Raw genomic sequence first — 19,415 nt, forward strand, 5'->3', positions numbered from 1 at the left:
TCATTGTAAAAGGCCTGGATGACTCAGTCTCGACAAATAGTTTGACTGTGAGGAAAAAGCAACGCCACTTTGCGAAGCTATTCAAGAGGACAATGTTTTCCTTTCTTTCTCTATCTATCTAAAGTTTACCCCCTTTCTCTCTCTCTCTCTCTCTCTCTTTCTAGTTATTACGGGTTATGCACGAGATGTCATTTTCATTGCGCCAATCAAGGGCACTCAGGCATAAATTAATGTGCACAGCGTAGGCGCAGACGCACAATCTGGAAGCACTGACGCAACTCTTGACGTCTTGACGCAGGGGTGCGATGACCTAGCGCAACGTTACGCATTGGTTCGAAAATTAGTGCTGACGGGACCGACCGTTGCAAATGATTTAATGAACTAAAACTAATGTGTGCGTATGAAAATTTAGTTTGACTGCTCGCATGCACCAAGTCGTAGCTAACTTATGGGCTGCTAACTCTAACTGTATAATTGATCAAATCGTGTCGCCAGGGAATGTCTCCTCAGTGCAGTAAACACAACCAAGATCCTTCTATGCCATCCAAAACCGTTGCCTGGATGGTTTATGTTTTGTAAGAGGGTAGGAGTAGGTCCATGGTAGGAGCCAACATGCCCCTTCCCAGCGCGGTTCACAATCCCAGGTCTAATAGGCAACAATAACCCACATTTCCTCTCAATTTGTGTTTTTGAAATCAAATTTCTGGTCAGTGCATTTGTATACATTATCTTTACTATATAGCTAGTATTGTTGGCAAATCGGTTGTGCAGACGACGCTGTGTTTAAATTTGTGCATGTTAATTTTGGCGCCTTTATTGCGCAATTTGTATTGGGCGGGGTCTCCGTTTCCTTCAACTTACAAATGTTGTGACTGGCCGCTATTATGTTCTGGAGTCGGTTTGGACTTGGGCTCGTGTCCTAATGTGATTATAAAAAAGCTTAAAGTGGCTCCAGACTGATCTAAACAGAGTATCAACCAATTGTTTGGCTTAAACCTATTACGGAAACAACCTAGTGGAATCAAGATAAGAACATTTACATGGTAGGAGAATACTGATTATAATTGATGTATTGCTTGTAGTGCAAGAGTGCAATGATTATGATGAAGATGCTAATGCTACTGATACTACTACTACTACTACTACTACTACTACTACTACTACTACTACAACTACTACTACTACTACTTCTACTACTTCTACTACTACTACTACTACTACTACTACTACTACTACTACTTCTACTTCTACTTCTTGGCTACTATTTCTAATTCTAGGCTACTACTACTTCTAATTCTTTCTACTACTAGTAGTACTAATTAATGGTGAAAATGATGATAAAAATTTATTTAAAAAATATTCACTGTAACACGACAACAACAATCATGTCTTGTCTGCCCGTAGGTAGTCTCGTCAATATTGTCATCGAGGGCACTGCAAAAATATTACCCCGGCTAAGAAATCTAACTTTAACCCTATCATTTTGCATTGATGATTGCCAATATTTCATGATGAACACGACACTTAGTCTCGAGTTTTGATGATGACAATAGTATCTAGATTCTAGACTTTGCCACGTTTTCCATTGCTGCACACTAAATACAATTTCGTACACATTGGCGCAGACATACGAGTGGGTGGGCTCGACTCCCTTTCCCCTCTGATATATTTTTGTTGTGGGTGGGGGGCAGGCGGGGTGGGTAAGGATTTGATTTGTCAGATGTCGAGTCACGTTGTTAGCATCAACTCCATTCTATCCCCTTGAAAGCTCTTAAATCTTTTACAACTGGCTGCCCCAGGGTGGATGCCCCCCCCCCCCCCCCCGCGTCTGACAATTTCTTGCTACGCCAATGCATATCACCGACGGTAGCACTAGCTGTCAGCAGTTAATCAAGAACAAATCCGATCTCTACTCGCCGAACGTGTCACCAGTACACCAGTAATATAATCAGAGATGGAGAAAATCGTGCCGGAACGAAATTACCATTTCATATTCTGATGATTTCGTCATCGCTTTCTAATGCCCCTGTGCCAGGCCGGCCAATGAACGGGAAACTCTCCTGATTGCCCGCCGCCGCTTCCCATTACCCTAACCTAACAGCACCGTACACTCTCTCCGCGGCGTTCTAAAACATAAGGTCAAGCCCATTGCTGGAGCGAGCGACGAACAAGATTTGACTAAGAAGTTTTCTACATTTTCCCACTTTTTTTGTTCTTCTTCAAAAACAACTGATCGATTTTGGCATTTAGCCTTGCTTGGTGACGTAGTACCGCTTTTACGTCATAATTCTCTTTTGAATATCCTATTTTAAGTGCGAATTGTAATACGCCTTCCCCTGTCAAATAAAAAACAATACATGCCTTATTTTGTATTATGTATAGATGTTTTAAAAATGGAATGTGGGAAAAGTCCTACTGGAGTCCTGCTAAGCCCACGGTCTACTAGGCCTGACTGAAATGCCAACGTGGAAATAGTTTTTGCACGTTTTCCTGGGGTTTTTGCTATCCGTTTCTTTTACAGAAAACTCTTCAAGTCATTTATTATCAACCTGTCATTATTTTGTAATATCTTGTTTATCTCCATGCCACCTAAATTCTTTAGTGGAGCCAGGACTTTTTTTAAAAGAGGGGCTTTACAAAAAAAAATCAGCAACAAATGTGATCAGGATTTTTTGGTGCGTGTGTTACTCTTATCCTTCTTGGCTTTCAGAAGAGGTCGGTTGTGACCTCCCCCCCCCCCGCCCCTTCCCTAACAATTTTGACAGTGACCTGAATTATGGTATATCTCAATTAAATCCTTGACATATGGACTGTTTTTCTGTTTTGAAAGGGTTGTTGTATTTCATAATTTGAGTCTTCTTGTTTTCGTTGATACACAGACGAGACTCCCTGGTGACAAAACGCGGTCAAGTCTATATACGCAACGACCGTGGTTTCCATCCGAATTAAGAGACAGACATTGTTTCATTGACAATTAGGATAATTAGAGATGAAGATTTATGGCCGTGACCACTTGTTGGGTCTGTCTTAGATACCCAGAGGGGGAGGTGGAGGAGAAGAGAGGTCTAGGATAGCTCTCGAAATAGGAAATTAAGAGCAAGAATATCACAAATTCTAGGAAATGTTGATCCGTCATTTTGCGCTGTCGAATTTTGCTCCTGGCGTTATTTCGTCAAAAAATATAGCAAACACTTCAGTAACGATTAGATATTAAGTTATCCTAAGGTTACTGAAGATGAGTAGAGTAAGGTGTGGCGATGGGTTCAAGGTTTAAGTTATGAAATATATATGAGTTTAAAAGTTTAGACGTTGACTGCGGAGCAATTATTGTTGTAAGAGGATTGAAAGAGAGCGCAGGTATCATGCCTTGTTTTCCCCCTTTCTCTTGCAGTTCAATATCGGATGTCGAGCGGCGTAGTTGTGTGGCCTTTTCGAATTTACCAAAATACGTGATGTAATAATTTCAACGTTATAATAACTACTATAGATATTTGTTTAGTCAGAAGGTCTGGATAATGTTGATTTTGAAAGGATGTAATAAGCCCATAAACATGCTCATTACCGTTTCTTTCTCGACGCTATGAAAGGTCCATACTCTTAATTTTCACCCTCCACTTAATACATTTATAATGAACTCAATATTAATAGCATTATATGTCTAAAAATACCATAAACTGATATATAATTATATTGCTTTAAATGATCACATCAATAAAGCGCTTTGATATACATTGAATCTGTGACATCATTGAACGTTGCCATTTATAAAACTAAATGATTGAATCAGTGAAAAATTGACCATGAATACTTTGATGACGTCAAAAATGCCTGTGGGACATACAAAATGAACTCGTGAATCCTTCTCATAAAATATAGTCCCTCGATTTCATGAACACGTATACATGATTTTGTGATACGAACATGAAACACTATTAATCACCTAATTCGTAAAATTACGGGGATATATCCTAACTTAGTTTCAGGAGTGGAAAGTCGGGGTGGTTAGTGTAGTTAGAGCTATATCTAGAGGTAATGAGTAATCCACACAAACACAAGCTCTGCTTTTTAGTGGATTTCTCTTTTACTTTAAAATTCGACTTAAAATGATATGATATGCCTATATATTTTGTATCCTAAAATGCTTTGATTACGTATCGACATTTCATATTGTATAATTACAAATAAGTTTCATTTGTTATGTCTTGTTGCAAATGTCATTTGATATTAATTTCATTTTAATTTTGTTTTCATGTTTTGATCGATTCATTTTGAATTGAAACTTGAATTGAATTAAAGTAGATCTTGGAATATGGACCCGAGTCTTTTAATGGGAACTGCTAACAGAAAACTGTCTCATTATGTATGTTTGGAGTACCTTGCGGGCATAACATATTTAACATATCAGATATTGGCATTATCCTTTAAAGGCCCACTGCACTACTTGTAGCTACTTGCGCCCTCTATATAACAACCAATGCCTAATCGGTGACCATTGGTCCCCCATGATCCTCTTTTTCTTATGTTAACTGAGAGCTGAGTTGATGAGATAACCACCTGTCCAGTGACCTTGCAGAGCGCTCTAATCCCTCCTGTAAACTATGGCAGATAAGCTTTAAGGAAGGTGTCGTGGTTTAGTGGTTTATTCACCTGACACTCGATCCAAGGGTTGATGGTTCGAATCCAAGCCCGTCACTGACATCCTTTGGTAAGACTTTAATCCACATTTGCCACTCTCCATCCAGGTTTAAATGGGTACCTGGCGATTCCTGGTGTAATTATAATTGCAGGGCTTTTAGGAAGAACAGTATTGATGTTGGTATGGCTATTCTGATTAAATAAGACTCAATCATAAAGAATGATCAAATGGAAGGAAAATAAAAAATATGCATATAATCATCTGGAAAAATTATTTTTTCGGCCACCCCATTGTGACAATCTTAGGTCTCCCCTTTTTTTTTTACAGACATGTTACCATCCCCCATGTATTCTTACAATTTCGATAAATATTATGAAAAGTCAGACAACATACACATTACGTATGCCCCCTCCCCAACAGATAATCATATATAAAGATAATATTTTTCTAAATTTAGACATTTAAATCTATTTGATATTCAGATTAGAAGCGAGGAGTGTTTTTTAAAGGTTATTAGGAAAGAGAAAAATAAAAGTATAATTTGCTTGTCGGATCCGTGCGATCAAACTGGAGTAACTATTTCAAGCATCTAGAATAATAAGGTAACAAGTACATCCCACATCAGGTCAAGTTCACTATCGGGTTCAAACAGGCAATGGGGGACGCTGGGCCCCCTCCCCTTCTTCCCTCTCCCAGAGAAAGTTCATCTCAAGGTTACACACCAACGAGACGAGCAAAGTGTCATCCAAAAGACCCGTTTTCATTAGTCCGAGTTTTCCACATAGCCCGGCTAATTCTGATCCTTGGAAATTGGCCTGATCACAATTAGCTCGCGAATTCGCTTTGAATACGCAAGTAAGAATAGCTTGGTGGTTTGATAGTTAAATTTGATCTGAATGCTAAGTAAGCATGTGTATGGTTGCATGGGTAAGCAACCAGGGGACCGATGGCTTAATTTGTCGCGAGGGACTTGGTAATGAGGATAAATGCCTTTCCAAAGGGCATCAGTGTATCTACTTTGTTTCGGTTCTGGGTCCTCCCGGTTACGAGACCAAGACGCTACCACTGAGCCATCTCGCCTGGGAAATTAGCTCCGATCATTCCAACAGTTTTTTGAATAGTCTCATGTTTTGCTAGTTAGTTTGTTTATTCGCAAGTAAAGACGCTCATGTGCTTACCATTTAGCTTGAGCTAAATCCTCGTGCGAGCTAGGTTTGCTTGAGTAGGGCTAGCAGAGGCGATTCTCAAAGGTGATTGCTATTATAAATGAATTTGGGCGAGGGAGATGTAGAAAATAAATGCGAGAACCCTTCCCAAGCCCACCCCCCCCCCCCTCCTGAAAATATTCTTATAGTGGAAAGGGGTTACTCCCCACTCGGACATTTAGTTTCCTTGAGAAGCGGCAATCGGTCTAGTATTATCTCAAACTCTAACTCTTTCGGACTAATGTAAATATACCCAAAAGAGATACACACGGTCAATATTTAGGCAAAACATCGGCAGACGATGAGCACGACCTTGGAGGCTTCAGTTTCAGGGTGTCTCGATTTGGCGGGAAATTGAGGGAGATTTCGTGATAAATTTAGAAGGTGCGTATTTTAAGTGGCACAGACGCAGTCGGGGTGACATTTTTGGTGGGCGGGCCATGGGCTGGAAGTGACATGTCTGACAAAAAAGGAAAAGAAAAAGATGTAGAAGAGAGACTAGACGACAAAAAAGGTCTACCATGCTTGTTGGCACAACATAGACTGACGATTAGTTTGTGTTCAAGTTCAAATTCATATTCAGGGATCAGATTTAAAGAAAATTATCGTTATGCATGCCACACAACTATACATATCTAAATATGTATTTTTGGCGGAAAAAAAAGAGTTTGAAGATGTTTCCTCCCGATCGATTTCTATCAATTTATTTATTCCCTTTCATAATCACACTTCTCTCTTTATCTCGTTATCTTGTTATCTAGACTACACAGCATTCTATGTATTATTCTTTAGGAATTATTCACGTTACAATTTCAGACTCAATAGGTAACGCATGTACCGATATTACACTCGAGTCTGGTAATCACGGATCTACTTTACACATGTGCTTCCATATTTTAGTAACCCCGTAATGATACAAAATATACCGGTGTTCCATTTCAAAGGCAGAATTTCAGCATGAATTTATTTTACTGTTTACATGGGTGCGTGTATGTATTTTAAGATTTTAGGCCCCCTAATGGTATGAATGTTTCCCGCTCTAGTTCAGTATTTCAGGAGACAGTTTGATACATTACATCAGTGACACGGTAGTTCATGTATCTAAGGTACCAGACACATTTGACTTATTTGAGGCTGGAGGACACGAAACGTATAATATGAAGTAATATTGGCGGAGAAACAAAATAAACACAAAAAACTCATGCATTTTTCTTTTTTTCTTCAAGATTATATTTCTATATATAGCTATATTGGTTTATCGTGAATATGGTGGAGAGAAGTGGAAAAAAGAACAACAAATCATTCTGTTCACTACTTATTGTCATAATAACTAGATAAGATTAATAACATGAGGACAGTATAAGGATAACATAAAATAACGCAAAGTACTTCATTTTCTAAGAAAGCGCAGACATTATGTATAGTATGACTGTATGGCGTACCATTTGTTGTATGCGTTTTCTAATATGATGTGATATGATGGTTATCAGTCTATTGCTTCCACGACATTGTGGCACCTCCGACCTACATCTATCAATTTTAGCGCCAAATATTGACCTTAAAATTAAAACTAAGGGGTTAAAAATAGACACCAGTCAGTTAACTTGGCTGTTCCCATGGTAAAACCGCAAGTATTTAGGTGAAACTTGCAACAGGTTTTCATGGATTTATCTGAAATCCGCTTGTAAGAAATTGTGGGGAAAATAGTCGTGTCGAATATCGCCGGGTAGATTCGGTCTGTGGAAACGGGATTTCCAGGTAACAAGAAAACTGTTCAGAAGCTCACCACATTTAAGATTTTGGTTGATATTTTTCGAACGTTGTTAAGTTTTTGTTTTTTATGTAGAGTATTTAAAACTATGAGCAATATGATAAGGAGGATACGAAGTTTGAGAATAGGTCATCACCACTGGCAATTATTCAAGATGTGTGATGTCATACTACGAGACTGTTTACCAATTCCTGATTTTTTTTAATATTTCCTCCCTTTTAAGGAGCAGATAAGGATGATCACCGACATAATATTATATGATTTTATGTCGGATAACATTGTTCTATGTAATCAATTCGTTCGAGAAAGGTCATATTTTTAGTAACTTTGAGTAGATTTCAAAATGGATATTTTTCCATATGATATTATGGCATCCTGCATGTACAGCGCTTAGAGACTTCGGTGGAAAGCGCTTTATAAGAACCGTTGATACTATTAAGTATTATTATTATTATTATTATTATATGAAAGAGACCAAAGTGGGAGTTATTCATCGCATAGATGATTTTGACCTAACAGATACTTACCTTTCTTATCGATAGTCTGATATTTCTCAGAATTTCACTAATAATTTTCCTTCCACGTAGGCCTACTTTCTACGAATATTGTTTGTCACTTTAATGTTTATATAATGACTGTAAGTGTTACCCCGCTCCTCTTAAAATCAAAACGACCTGTCCTAGACAAAAACAGTGCACACTAGCCTTGCCAGCACCTGTAGGCCGATGCACCAAACCTGCACTTTATTAAAAGTTCACGTCTAGGGAAAACGACAACTATAGGGGGTTGAATTTCAGATTCAGAGTCGGTTTCAGAACTTGTAGCCTAAATAGTATGTAGGGCACGTTACATCTTAAAGGCCCTCTGCCAGTTTGTTTTAGTACTATCGTGTTCGTCTATTTGGTATAGCAACATTAGAAAGTTTAAGTAAAACAATAGTTTGGTCCAATCTTCGCTTAGTGATTCAACACTTAAGTATAAATTACCTCTGAAAGTTCGCACTTGTTTTACCAAACGCACCTACAAATGACATAGGATAAAACTCTTTTTCTCCATGTTTGCAATATTGCATTTGGAAAGAAAGACTGAACTCAATAGTTGTGATCGTCCGTTTTTATTACGTAAATGCTTATCACCATCCTGCCAAATTAATTTGCATTAACATTGCACAAAAACATCAATAGTGTAACTAAAATCGTGCTCACACCGTTTTTAATCTTCAGTTCATCTTTGTGATAGGATGCATAGCCCTTCGAAGATTACCAGAAGAAGAAGATCTGTTGGAAAATACTCCTCAATATCGTTCAATCGCAAAAAAAAGTCATGACGGTCTTAGAGGCCCTGTTTACAAGAAACTGCCCTTTTCTTTTGTTGCCCTAGCTAAAATTAACACCCCCATCGCCCCTGTCTAGGCACTGGATTAATTTGATTTGACAAACAAGATACCCTCCTAGCTTTTCTCTTTCAATACCATTTTAAATTGTGAATGGTGTGCAAATTCATATAATTTAAAAGAAAACTAACACGCGATAAAATTTGCCAACACTACTTATTTAATTTTTCACACTTGCGATGATTATCATCGTGCCATGGAAGTGACAGGCGTGCGAAAATGACTAATAAACAAAATGTAATAAAACAAAAAAAATGGGACAATCGGTCATAAATCCACCTGTCTGTCGACCATTAAAGACAAATTGTAATCTTTTGTGATTTCACTCTTACTCATACTATTATACTTCCAAAATATCGTTCGCTTTCATTGTTCTCATTTTCTAAATCAAGTAGATCTAGTTTTTGTTCCTCGACTTACTTTATTAAAATAAACACTTGTCTTGTTAGAATAGGAGTTTACCATATAGCAAACGGTTAAATATCCTTATAAAATACACCAGTTTACAGTTGTGTGCGCCATTTTAAACAAAGCCAATGACCTAGAGGTCATGTATTTATGCGTAAATTAAGATTGCGCCCATGCAAATTTTGATGATATCACTGTCTACGCGCTGCGTTGTGCGCGCAAATCATCATTTGCATGGGCGCAATCTTAATTTACGCATAAATACCACTGGTCAAAGATTATTGGCCCCGCTTCCGGGGCCAATGACCCGAGGTCAACTGTCTGCGCATGCGCACTGATACAACTGTAAACTGGTGTATTTAGGCATAAATACCACTGGTCCAAGGTTATTGGCCCCGCTTCCGGGGCCAATGACCCGAGGTCAACTGTCTGCGCATGCGCACTGATACAACTGTAAACTGGTGTATTAGGAGGCGGGACGACACGGCAGTGGTCTTGTTACCATAAGGAACCGGGTTCGAAACCAAGTCGATGCGCTAGTGCCCTTTGGTAAGGCATTAAACCGCATTACAAAGTCGTCGGTCCCCTGGCAAACAATGGCAAAAGTAAAATAACAGACATTTCTGCATCTTTACAAAATTTAGTTGAATGTCGATTTACTTTGCAGACTTCGCAGTCCCCCAAATTATCGGAAATGCGACATTTGCATTAATCAATACATCATTTCAAATACAAATATGATTGATGAAACTTGTGGTTTGGTTTGGCCTTCATTTAACAGTTGTTTTCCTCGAACAAGGTCATTCTAAAATAAGCGCTTTGGTACAAATTGTGCTGATTTTGTAAAATTAGAATAAATAAGCAGATGCACTTTGAAAGTGGATGAGTCGTATCAACTGGTAAAGCAACAAAGTGAATCCCCTTTCCGGTTATTGTCTGTCCGTCGTTGAGTGAAAATTGGAGCTCATTTCTGACAATATCGTGTTGATGGCTTCCCCCTCATTCAGGATACAATTAATGATGAGTAGTAAAGAGGGGGAGGGAGAAGGAGGGGGTAATATGGAGAGATATTGAAGGCTTAGCCTTAACAATGAGGGAGAGATGGGATTGGAAGGAGAACAAAAGTGGAGCGGAGTCAGAGAAAGCGAAAAAGAGAGGAATAGAAACATACAGGGAGGGAGAATGATATAGACATGGACGGATAGATAGATAGATATATAGAGACAGATAGAGCGGGAGAAAGAAAAACAAGGAGAGAGAGAGAGAGAAACAGATATATATAAAGAGCATAGAGGAGGAGTAAGATGTTGAAAAGTAAGATGGACTAAGAGAAAGAACGCTGGATCGAGGGAGAGAAGGTGGGAGAGAGGGGAGAAAGAAAAGGAGAGAAAGGCACCAGGAAGACAGAGAGAGATATATATATAGAGAGGGGGAGAGGAAGAAATAGAGAGATTGAGAAAAAATAAACAGATGCAGAGTGAGGGGGTTATGACAGGACTTGTCCATTTGTGTATTGTTGTTTTTTAATGTCCACATCATTTCTCTCTTTCTCCTTCGTTCTTTTTGTTTTAAATCTTCACTCACGCCATCGGCTCAAGTCTTTCTTCCATTTAACAGTGAAAACAATATTCTCTTCAGTCTAAATGTCTACTTTTACTCAAAGATCTCAGTCTAAACTTTTCTATTCATACCCCTCTATATACCCACTGAAATTAATTTCCAACGTTTTCACCGGGTCTAATTCCCGTATCTGTAATCGCTGTCTACAAGCAGACGACCCAGTTCTAAATAGGCGGACCTGGGATTTCGGTACAAATTATGGCGGGAAAACTCATATCAGCATTTCAAGCGTGCAGGCTAATGCCAGGTGTCGATTGGGTTATGATTAAGATTCCTAGTGATAATGTTATTCATCGTGATATCCTAAAACAGATGTAGTTCTATTGAAAGGTCGAGTTAGACCACTTGTTACAGATTTTCTTCCTACTAATCATGGGAGGCACTCGTGGTTTTCGAAGGTTCGTTATTCCGAAAGTTAGTAATTCTGAAAGACAAGTTTCCCATATACCAGGTGGTTCATTATTCGGGAAATGAATAAGGGTTCATTATTCTGAATATTTGTTGCGTTTTTCTGAAGGTTTGTTGATCCGAAGGTTCATATTTCCGAAAATGAAAAAGAATTCGTTATTCCGAAGACTCGTAACTCCGAAGGGCGATATAGTGTTCTATGTCATTTTAAAAATTATGAACCTTCTGAAATATGAAACTGATTTCGATTAAAAAAAAAAAAAAATCGAAATCACAAAATTCATTTCATATTCGGAGATGATCTCTATTTCATTTTCGTAAATACGAACCTTCGGAATAATGGACCTACGGAAAAATGACATGTAATCCTATAATCATAAGTTTCTACAAGTTCGGCAATATCAAACAGACATGGTATCGCTTCTCGGTCAAGGCTAGTAAAGGGCTGTTGATAGAGAGTAGGTCTATGTAGTCACGGATTTTTATCAATCCCTGTATGTTTACAGTTTTATGAAAGTCTACTGTATATTGAATGATTGCCAAGCTTAGTAGCCCTGTACACCATTCACCTTTCAATTTTTATTTTTATAAATTCAGTACGAGGCTTCAATTCGACTGCGTTATTAACTGCGCTAATAAACCATGTTAAGGCCATGATTCTATACGACGGTAACTCAACGCATTGTTTGCATGGTAAGTTTACATTTACTTTCTACGATGTCATTTTCAAGGTACGTCAAGGAGCGCACCAGACGCTGACGCAGTCATACGCCAGGTAAATGACGTTACAAATGATGTAATTTAGCTGTTATGAATAATTGTATTTCAAAAGTCAGAATGAGAATTGCATACATTAGTTGTTGCTAGGTAAGGCAGACATCTTGGTCAGTCCTACCTAACAACACGGAATGTATGGCAAAGAAAGCTGAAACAGCAATCCGTCCCTGTTTTGGTATGAAATTGTTGTTTTTCATATTATTAAGGAAATTCAATCGTTGCAAAGGTATTTATTTTGAGATCGTTTTTTCCCGTTACTTTTGTAAGCTCAAACAGTTAGAGTCGTATTTTCTTTGGATTTTTCTTTCTGAAGATACCGTAGCAATTTCTTTCACGGTGGTTTTAGTACGGCATGTTCAGTTGTCACTCACTTTCATTTCAACACGTTGACAGGAAGGAATTGTCAGCTCGTCATCATTTGCTCATTTTCAGCATGTTAATTTGTGTCCCGCCACAGAAGTAAGTTCTTTGGATTAATGATATAATTATGTAAATAATGTGTTGATGATGTGATTATGTAAAACAAGAAGGAAAAGGAAAGTTATAAACAAAAGTCAGAGTTCTTGGTAAATAATGTACACGTGAAAATAGGTTGAAGTTAGGAGCACAATTTTTGTGTAAAGGAATTTAAGGTAATGTGTCAGTGAGTGAGTTATTAGTGATTTAGTTAAAGATCTGAAGGTGATTTGTAAATTGGTTTTTGATAACAAGCAATATTGTCTGCTACACTCAAACACTTAGGCAATTTAGAGGATATGGGTTATTCATTAATCAGGCATTTGTAGATTCTTTTCTATGTATATAATTATAAGGAAAACATAAATAAGAACCAGGTCACAAAAGGAATTGTACATTTCAAACCATTTATTAAGAACATGTCAGACTCAGAGTATGAACAAGATAACTCAAAATATGTTATTTTTTGTGCATTATCTTTACAGATTGAATAAATACCTACACCAGTAGGAACTATACATTCTAACGGGCACATCTCGGCTTGTTCACTGATCCAAACATAATTCAATTTCTTACGAAACTCCGGGATTGGAATCAGACGGACAAGATGGCTGAAACTGCAGGCGAGCTGAAAGTTAAGAGGAGAACGGCAAAAGGGAAGCTCACAAGGGGTATGAACCAACTACAGGCCCTTTTGAACACTGAAAGATCCATCAAGGAGGTAGATGAGAGCTATCACGAATTCCGCAAACTGTATGAAAATGTGGAGGCAAAGCATGATGCCTATTCTGAGGTTCTCGATGACACCGCGTATGAAGCAGAGCAGGCGTGGATGGAGGAGTGCATGAATAGCTTCATGCAGATGAAGTTGAAGGTTGTGGACTATGTAGGCAATAGTACCGGCGTGGATGACACGGTTGACACCACAAGAGAGGTTGAAAGCCCAAGGTCAGAAGTGAGAAACACAACAACATGTCATGTACAGATAGAGAAACCAAAGTTGCCACGTTTCTCAGGAGACATCAGAGAGTACCAAACCTTCAAATCGGACTTTAAACATCTTATCGAGTCCAAATACTCGGAGAGGGACTGTATAACCATTCTGCGTACTAGTTTACAAGGCAAAGCACTTGAAGTGATTCAAGGCATAGGAACAGACTACAACGCAGCTTGGGAGCAACTAAATGTCATCTACGGTGATCAGAGAAATGTCGCAGATGCTGTCATCTACGACATCACAAAGTTCAAGAACTTGAAAGACGGCGATGATAAAGGGTTCATTGAACTAGCAGGGTTAGTGAGGAGGAGCTACAACACTCTGAAGGAAATCAACAAGGAGGAGGACATGAACAATTCTCACATGTTGTCATTGATAGAGCGAAAGCTTATGAATGAAGATCGTAAGATCTGGTTACGTCAACAGAAGTCACCAACTTTGAAGTGCTTAATGGAATGGTTGAGCCAGGAGTTGCAAACTCGTATCAGGGCAACTGCATCGATTCGAGAAGGAAGGTCAGATAGCAAGCCAAGGCAGGGTGCCTTCATACACCATCTGACACAGGAGGACAAAGGAAATGAAGGTCGCAAACCAGACTTTAAGTGTTGGCTCTGTAAATCCAATGATCATTGGGTCGATAAGTGTCAGAAGGTCGTTAAGATGAGCCAGCAGGAGAGGTACGAGTTGATGAAGGAAAACAGGGCTTGTTTTAGCTGTCTGAAACGGGCTGGCAAGGAACATCGGATGACTACATGCCGGAGAAGAAAGAAGTGTGATCGATGTTCTTCCTTTCACCATCCTTTGTTACATTCAACCATAAAGATCCAGGAATCTACTGTGGATGTTGCAAGCACCGGATCGAGTGAAACTCTTCTGCCAATTCTTACAGTCAAGGTTCGTGGTCCAAAGGGAGCGGTCATTGGCAACTGTTTACTGGACTCGGGTTCTCAGGTGACACTCATCAGGAAGGGAGTAGCAGAGAAGCTCAACCTGGAGGGTGATCCGGTTCAAATAGTGATCACAAAGGTCGGCGGAGATAGAGAGACTACTAATTCTAAGTGGTATCGGGTGAAGGTAGAGTCTTTGGACAATCATCGAGTTGTTAATGTGAAAGCTATTGGACTAGATGTGATCAACGACAACATCACAAGTGTTGAAGTTCGGGAGCTTGCAAGGATTTTCGATCTTGATAAGCTCAACAGAGGAGACGGGTCAGTTGATCTACTCATCGGTGCTGATTATGCAAGACTACATCTTGGTGACGTCAAGTCAAGAGAAAGAGGACATCTAGTGGCTACGCGAACTCCACTAGGTTGGGTGGTATTTGGCGGCAAGCCAGGACAGAGCAGTGGAAGTGTACTTAATGTACAGGTGGTTGGAAATCCTATTGACCTGCAGAATTTCTGGACGACGGAGTCCATGGGTGTGGCATGTCCAGCTATGGAGACAGATGAACAGAAGTTAATCACCAAGGCCTGTCAGAAGAAAGGACAGCAGTGGCTGGTACCGTACCCATGGTTGAAAGATCCTAGAGAACTTCCAGACAATAAGGTTCTAGTGGAGAAAATGCTCTGTGCTACTGAGAAAAGGCTGATGAAGGATGCAGAGCATGCAAAGGCCTATGACCATCAAATCAAGGAGATGGTTCAGATGGATTTTGCTAGGAAGCTAACGGCTGAGGAGATGGAGTCGTACAACGGTCCTGTGCATTACATCCCTCATCACGCCGTATTGAGACCAGAGAAAAAGAGCACACCGATACGAATTGTCTTCAACTCTTCATCAGTGTACCAAGGCAAGTGTCTCAATGATTTCTGGATGAAGGGGCCTGACCTGTTGAACAATTTGTTTGGAGTCATCATACGATTTCGGGAGAAGCCAGTAGCAGTCTGTGCGGACATCTCCAAAATGTATCATAGGGTGCTGATACCGGAATCTGATCAACACGTACACAGATTCTTGTGGAGAGACTTGCAAGTTGATAGAAAGCCTGATACCTATGTGATGCAAGTTGTTACCTTCGGTGACAAACCGGCTTCAGCAATGGCGCAGACAGCATTGAGGCTCACTGCAGAAGAGGGACGCACTCAGTCCCCAGAGGCTGCAGATGTGTTGAAGAGAGACTCATACATGGATGATATCTGCACATCTACAAATACGAGAGAGGAAGCTCAAGCCTTAACTGAGAGCATTGACAATATTCTCGCTAATGGTGGGTTTAAGGTGAAAGGCTGGACTTCAAGCACACAGCTAAAGGGAGCAGGAGGAGATGAAATGGAGAAAACTCTGATGGAGAGTCTAGCAGAGGAAAAGGTGCTAGGAGTCTTCTGGGACAGAAAAAGGGATGAGTTCTCTTACAGGGTGAAAGTTGAGAAGTTCTTGGATAAGGAGCTAACCAAGAGAATCATCCTAGGCCAGGTTTCTCGAATCTTTGATCCTATTGGCTACACAGCACCGTTTGTCATCCGAGCAAAGATAGGACTACAGAAGATGTGGGAAGCTGGCTATGACTGGGATGCAGTTCTTCCAGAGGAATGCCAGATAGAGTGGAAGAGATTCTTTCAAGAGATGGAAGAGCTCAAGGAAGTAACGTTTGAGAGATGTTTGACTCCGAAGGATGTAGTTGGGAAGCCGCTACTATGTATCTTCAGTGATGCATCAATGCACGCCTTCGGAGCATGTGCATACCTGAGGTGGGAGACGGAGGATAGAGATTACAAGACAAGATTTGTGGCAGCGAAATCACGAGTGGCACCACTCAAGCCACTGACGGTTCCGCGCCTTGAACTTCAGGCTGCAGTTCTTGCCAGCCGACTGTACAAGACGATAGTAGAGCAGCTGACGATGGAGATAGATGATGTCATCCTCTTTACAGACAGTATGATAGCCCTCTCATGGGTGAGGTCTAAGGCAAGGAACTTCAAGACGTTCATTGCTACTAGGGTAGGAGAGATCCAGAGCAACACAGACCCCAGCAAATGGCGACATATCTCAGGAGTAGACAACATAGCAGATGTGTTGTCAAGAGGACTGAAGGCAAGTGAACTGAAGGGGTCATGGCAACACGGTTCAGACTTCCTACAACAGTCAAGATCTGATTTGCCTGAGGAAGTGAAGGTTCTTACGAATCTACCTGACGTTGAGAAGGAGAGGCGTCATGAGAAGACGGTTCTAGCTGTGGGTTTAAGTTGTGACCTAATCGATTATGAGAGGTTCTCCAGCTGGAGGAAACTGGTCAGAGTCGCAACATTGGTGTTAAAGTTTGTGAAGAAACTCAAGGCTAGACGGGGAAAGCAGAAGAATGAGACCAGTAAAGGAATGACTCCCGCAGAACTAGAGGAGGGAGAAAGGTACATCATCAGAGACGTACAGAAAGGCATGGAATCACGAATCAAGAAGGGAGAACTGAAGTCCTTGAGTCCATTCATTGATGACTATAGAGTCATTCGAGTAGGAGGCAGGATAGATAAAGCGATGACATCATTCGAGCACAAGCATCCTGCTCTTCTTCCGTATGGACATCATGTTTCCAAGTTGATTACTCGTCATGTTCATGAGATGAGTCATAGTGGAGTAGCTGCAACCATGGCAAAGATAAGGCTAAAGTACTGGATTCTACGGGGCCATAAACTTATCAAAACGCTCAAGTACAGGTGTACTAAATGCAGAGCTTTTCTGCAAAAAACTGAGACCCAAGAAATGGCCCAGCTACCTAGGGAGAGATTAGCTCCGAATACACCACCGTTCCACTTCACATCGTGCGATTACTTCGGGCCACTCACCGTGCGAGTGGGACGCAACAAGACGTCGAAGCATTACGGAGTCATCTTTACTTGCTTGAACACAAGGGCCGTTCATCTCGAGCTGGCAGTAGATTGCAGTGCCATGGAGTTTATGCAGGTACTGCGGCGTTTTTTCGCTGTGAGAGGACAACCGGCCAGCATCCTAAGCGACAACGGCACTCAGTTTGTCGGTACTGAACGGGAGTTAAGGAAGATGACTGAGGGACTGTCCAACGAAGAACTTCGGGACTTTTGTGCTGAGAGAGGTACCGTATGGAGATTTACCACTCCAGGAGCACCACATCAGAACGGCTGTGCGGAGGCTTTAGTCAAAAGCTGCAAACATGCTTTGAAGAAGGCAATTGGGGAGCAAGTGTTGGCACCATTTGAGCTTTTAACTTGTCTGGCTGAGGTGGCGAATCTGGTCAACCAGAGACCAATTGGCAGGCTGTCGACCGATCCAGATGATGGCGGATACATCTCGCCGAATGACATGCTTCTGGGACGAGCATCAGGGAACGTAGCGCAAGGTCCATTCTTGGAAACGCGAAATCCGAGGCACAGAGTAGAACTGGTTCAGCGCATCGTAGATTCATTCTGGCAACGCTGGACGCGGGACGTATTGCCACTGTTAACTCCTAGAAGAAAATGGAATGTGCATCGACGTAATGTACGCGTTGATGATATCGTTATGTTCGCAGACGCGAACTCTGTGCGTAGCAAGTGGACAATTGCTCGCATAATCAAGGTGTTTCCGGGTGATGACGGTAAAGTACGGAACGTGAAAGTAAAGACTATGAACTCTGAGTACCGTCGCCCGATCACGAAGATTGCTGTAATCTATCCCGCAGAAGGTTACGAAGATTAGGTTACACGAGAACTTTAAGTTTGAAACATTGTAAACTTAAGAACAGATTAATCTTTGCATTTTTTTAGATGTAAGATTTTCTTCATTTATATCATGAGGACTAATTCCCTCATTGGGTGGGGAGGATGTTTTGGTATGAAATTGTTGTTTTTCATATTATTAAGGAAATTCAATCGTTGCAAAGGTATTTATTTTGAGATCGTTTTTTCCCGTTACTTTTGTAAGCTCAAACAGTTAGAGTCGTATTTTCTTTGGATTTTTCTTTCTGAAGATACCGTAGCAATTTCTTTCACGGTGGTTTTAGTACGGCATGTTCAGTTGTCACTCACTTTCATTTCAACACGTTGACAGGAAGGAATTGTCAGCTCGTCATCATTTGCTCATTTTCAGCATGTTAATTTGTGTCCCGCCACAGAAGTAAGTTCTTTGGATTAATGATATAATTATGTAAATAATGTGTTGATGATGTGATTATGTAAAACAAGAAGGAAAAGGAAAGTTATAAACAAAAGTCAGAGTTCTTGGTAAATAATGTACACGTGAAAATAGGTTGAAGTTAGGAGCACAATTTTTGTGTAAAGGAATTTAAGGTAATGTGTCAGTGAGTGAGTTATTAGTGATTTAGTTAAAGATCTGAAGGTGATTTGTAAATTGGTTTTTGATAACAAGCAATATTGTCTGCTACACTCAAACACTTAGGCAATTTAGAGGATATGGGTTATTCATTAATCAGGCATTTGTAGATTCTTTTCTATGTATATAATTATAAGGAAAACATAAATAAGAACCAGGTCACAAAAGGAATTGTACATTTCAAACCATTTATTAAGAACATGTCAGACTCAGAGTATGAACAAGATAACTCAAAATATGTTATTTTTTGTGCATTATCTTTACAGATTGAATAAATACCTACACCAGTAGGAACTATACATTCTAACGGGCACATCTCGGCTTGTTCACTGATCCAAACAGTCCCAACGTGATGAAAACTACCTAATCCGTACCAACAGGCAAAGATCGAACTGTGTGAGTCATTAGAAGATTACCACGAAGTCGGTGCCAGAATAAAAACTAGGTCTTTCTTGCGTTCG

The 19,415-nt window shown here is 40.2% G+C and overlaps 1 protein-coding gene across 2 annotated transcripts; it reads left to right on the top strand.

The window, feature by feature from the left end:
* Positions 1-12,391: 12,391 nt before the first annotated feature.
* Positions 12,392-19,296, top strand: LOC115926025. 2 transcript variants are annotated; one of them, XR_004064930.1, is made up of 2 exons: positions 12,392-18,738; positions 19,221-19,296. XR_004064930.1 is itself a non-coding variant. In XM_030990279.1 (2 exons), the coding sequence occupies exon 2, from the start codon at positions 13,282-13,284 to the stop codon at positions 18,319-18,321; it is 5,040 nt and encodes a 1,679-aa protein (XP_030846139.1). In that variant the 5' UTR covers positions 12,392-12,677; positions 13,160-13,281; the 3' UTR covers positions 18,322-19,261. The 2 variants fall into 2 exon arrangements, 1 of the variants encoding a protein (XP_030846139.1); XM_030990279.1 differs by having other exon boundaries at positions 12,392-12,677; positions 13,160-19,261.
* The last annotated feature ends 119 nt before the right edge of the window (positions 19,297-19,415 follow it).

The sequence above is a fragment of the Strongylocentrotus purpuratus genome, unplaced genomic scaffold (genome assembly GCF_000002235.5).
Source record: "Strongylocentrotus purpuratus isolate Spur 01 unplaced genomic scaffold, Spur_5.0 spur5_scaffold_19, whole genome shotgun sequence".
Lineage (NCBI taxonomy): Eukaryota > Metazoa > Echinodermata > Echinoidea > Camarodonta > Strongylocentrotidae > Strongylocentrotus > Strongylocentrotus purpuratus.

Excerpts from the sequence above, each read along its gene's own strand:
- LOC115926025 (XM_030990279.1), top strand. The coding sequence starts at position 13,282 with ATGGCTGAAACTGCAGGCGAGCTGAAAGTTAAGAGGAGAACGGCAAAA.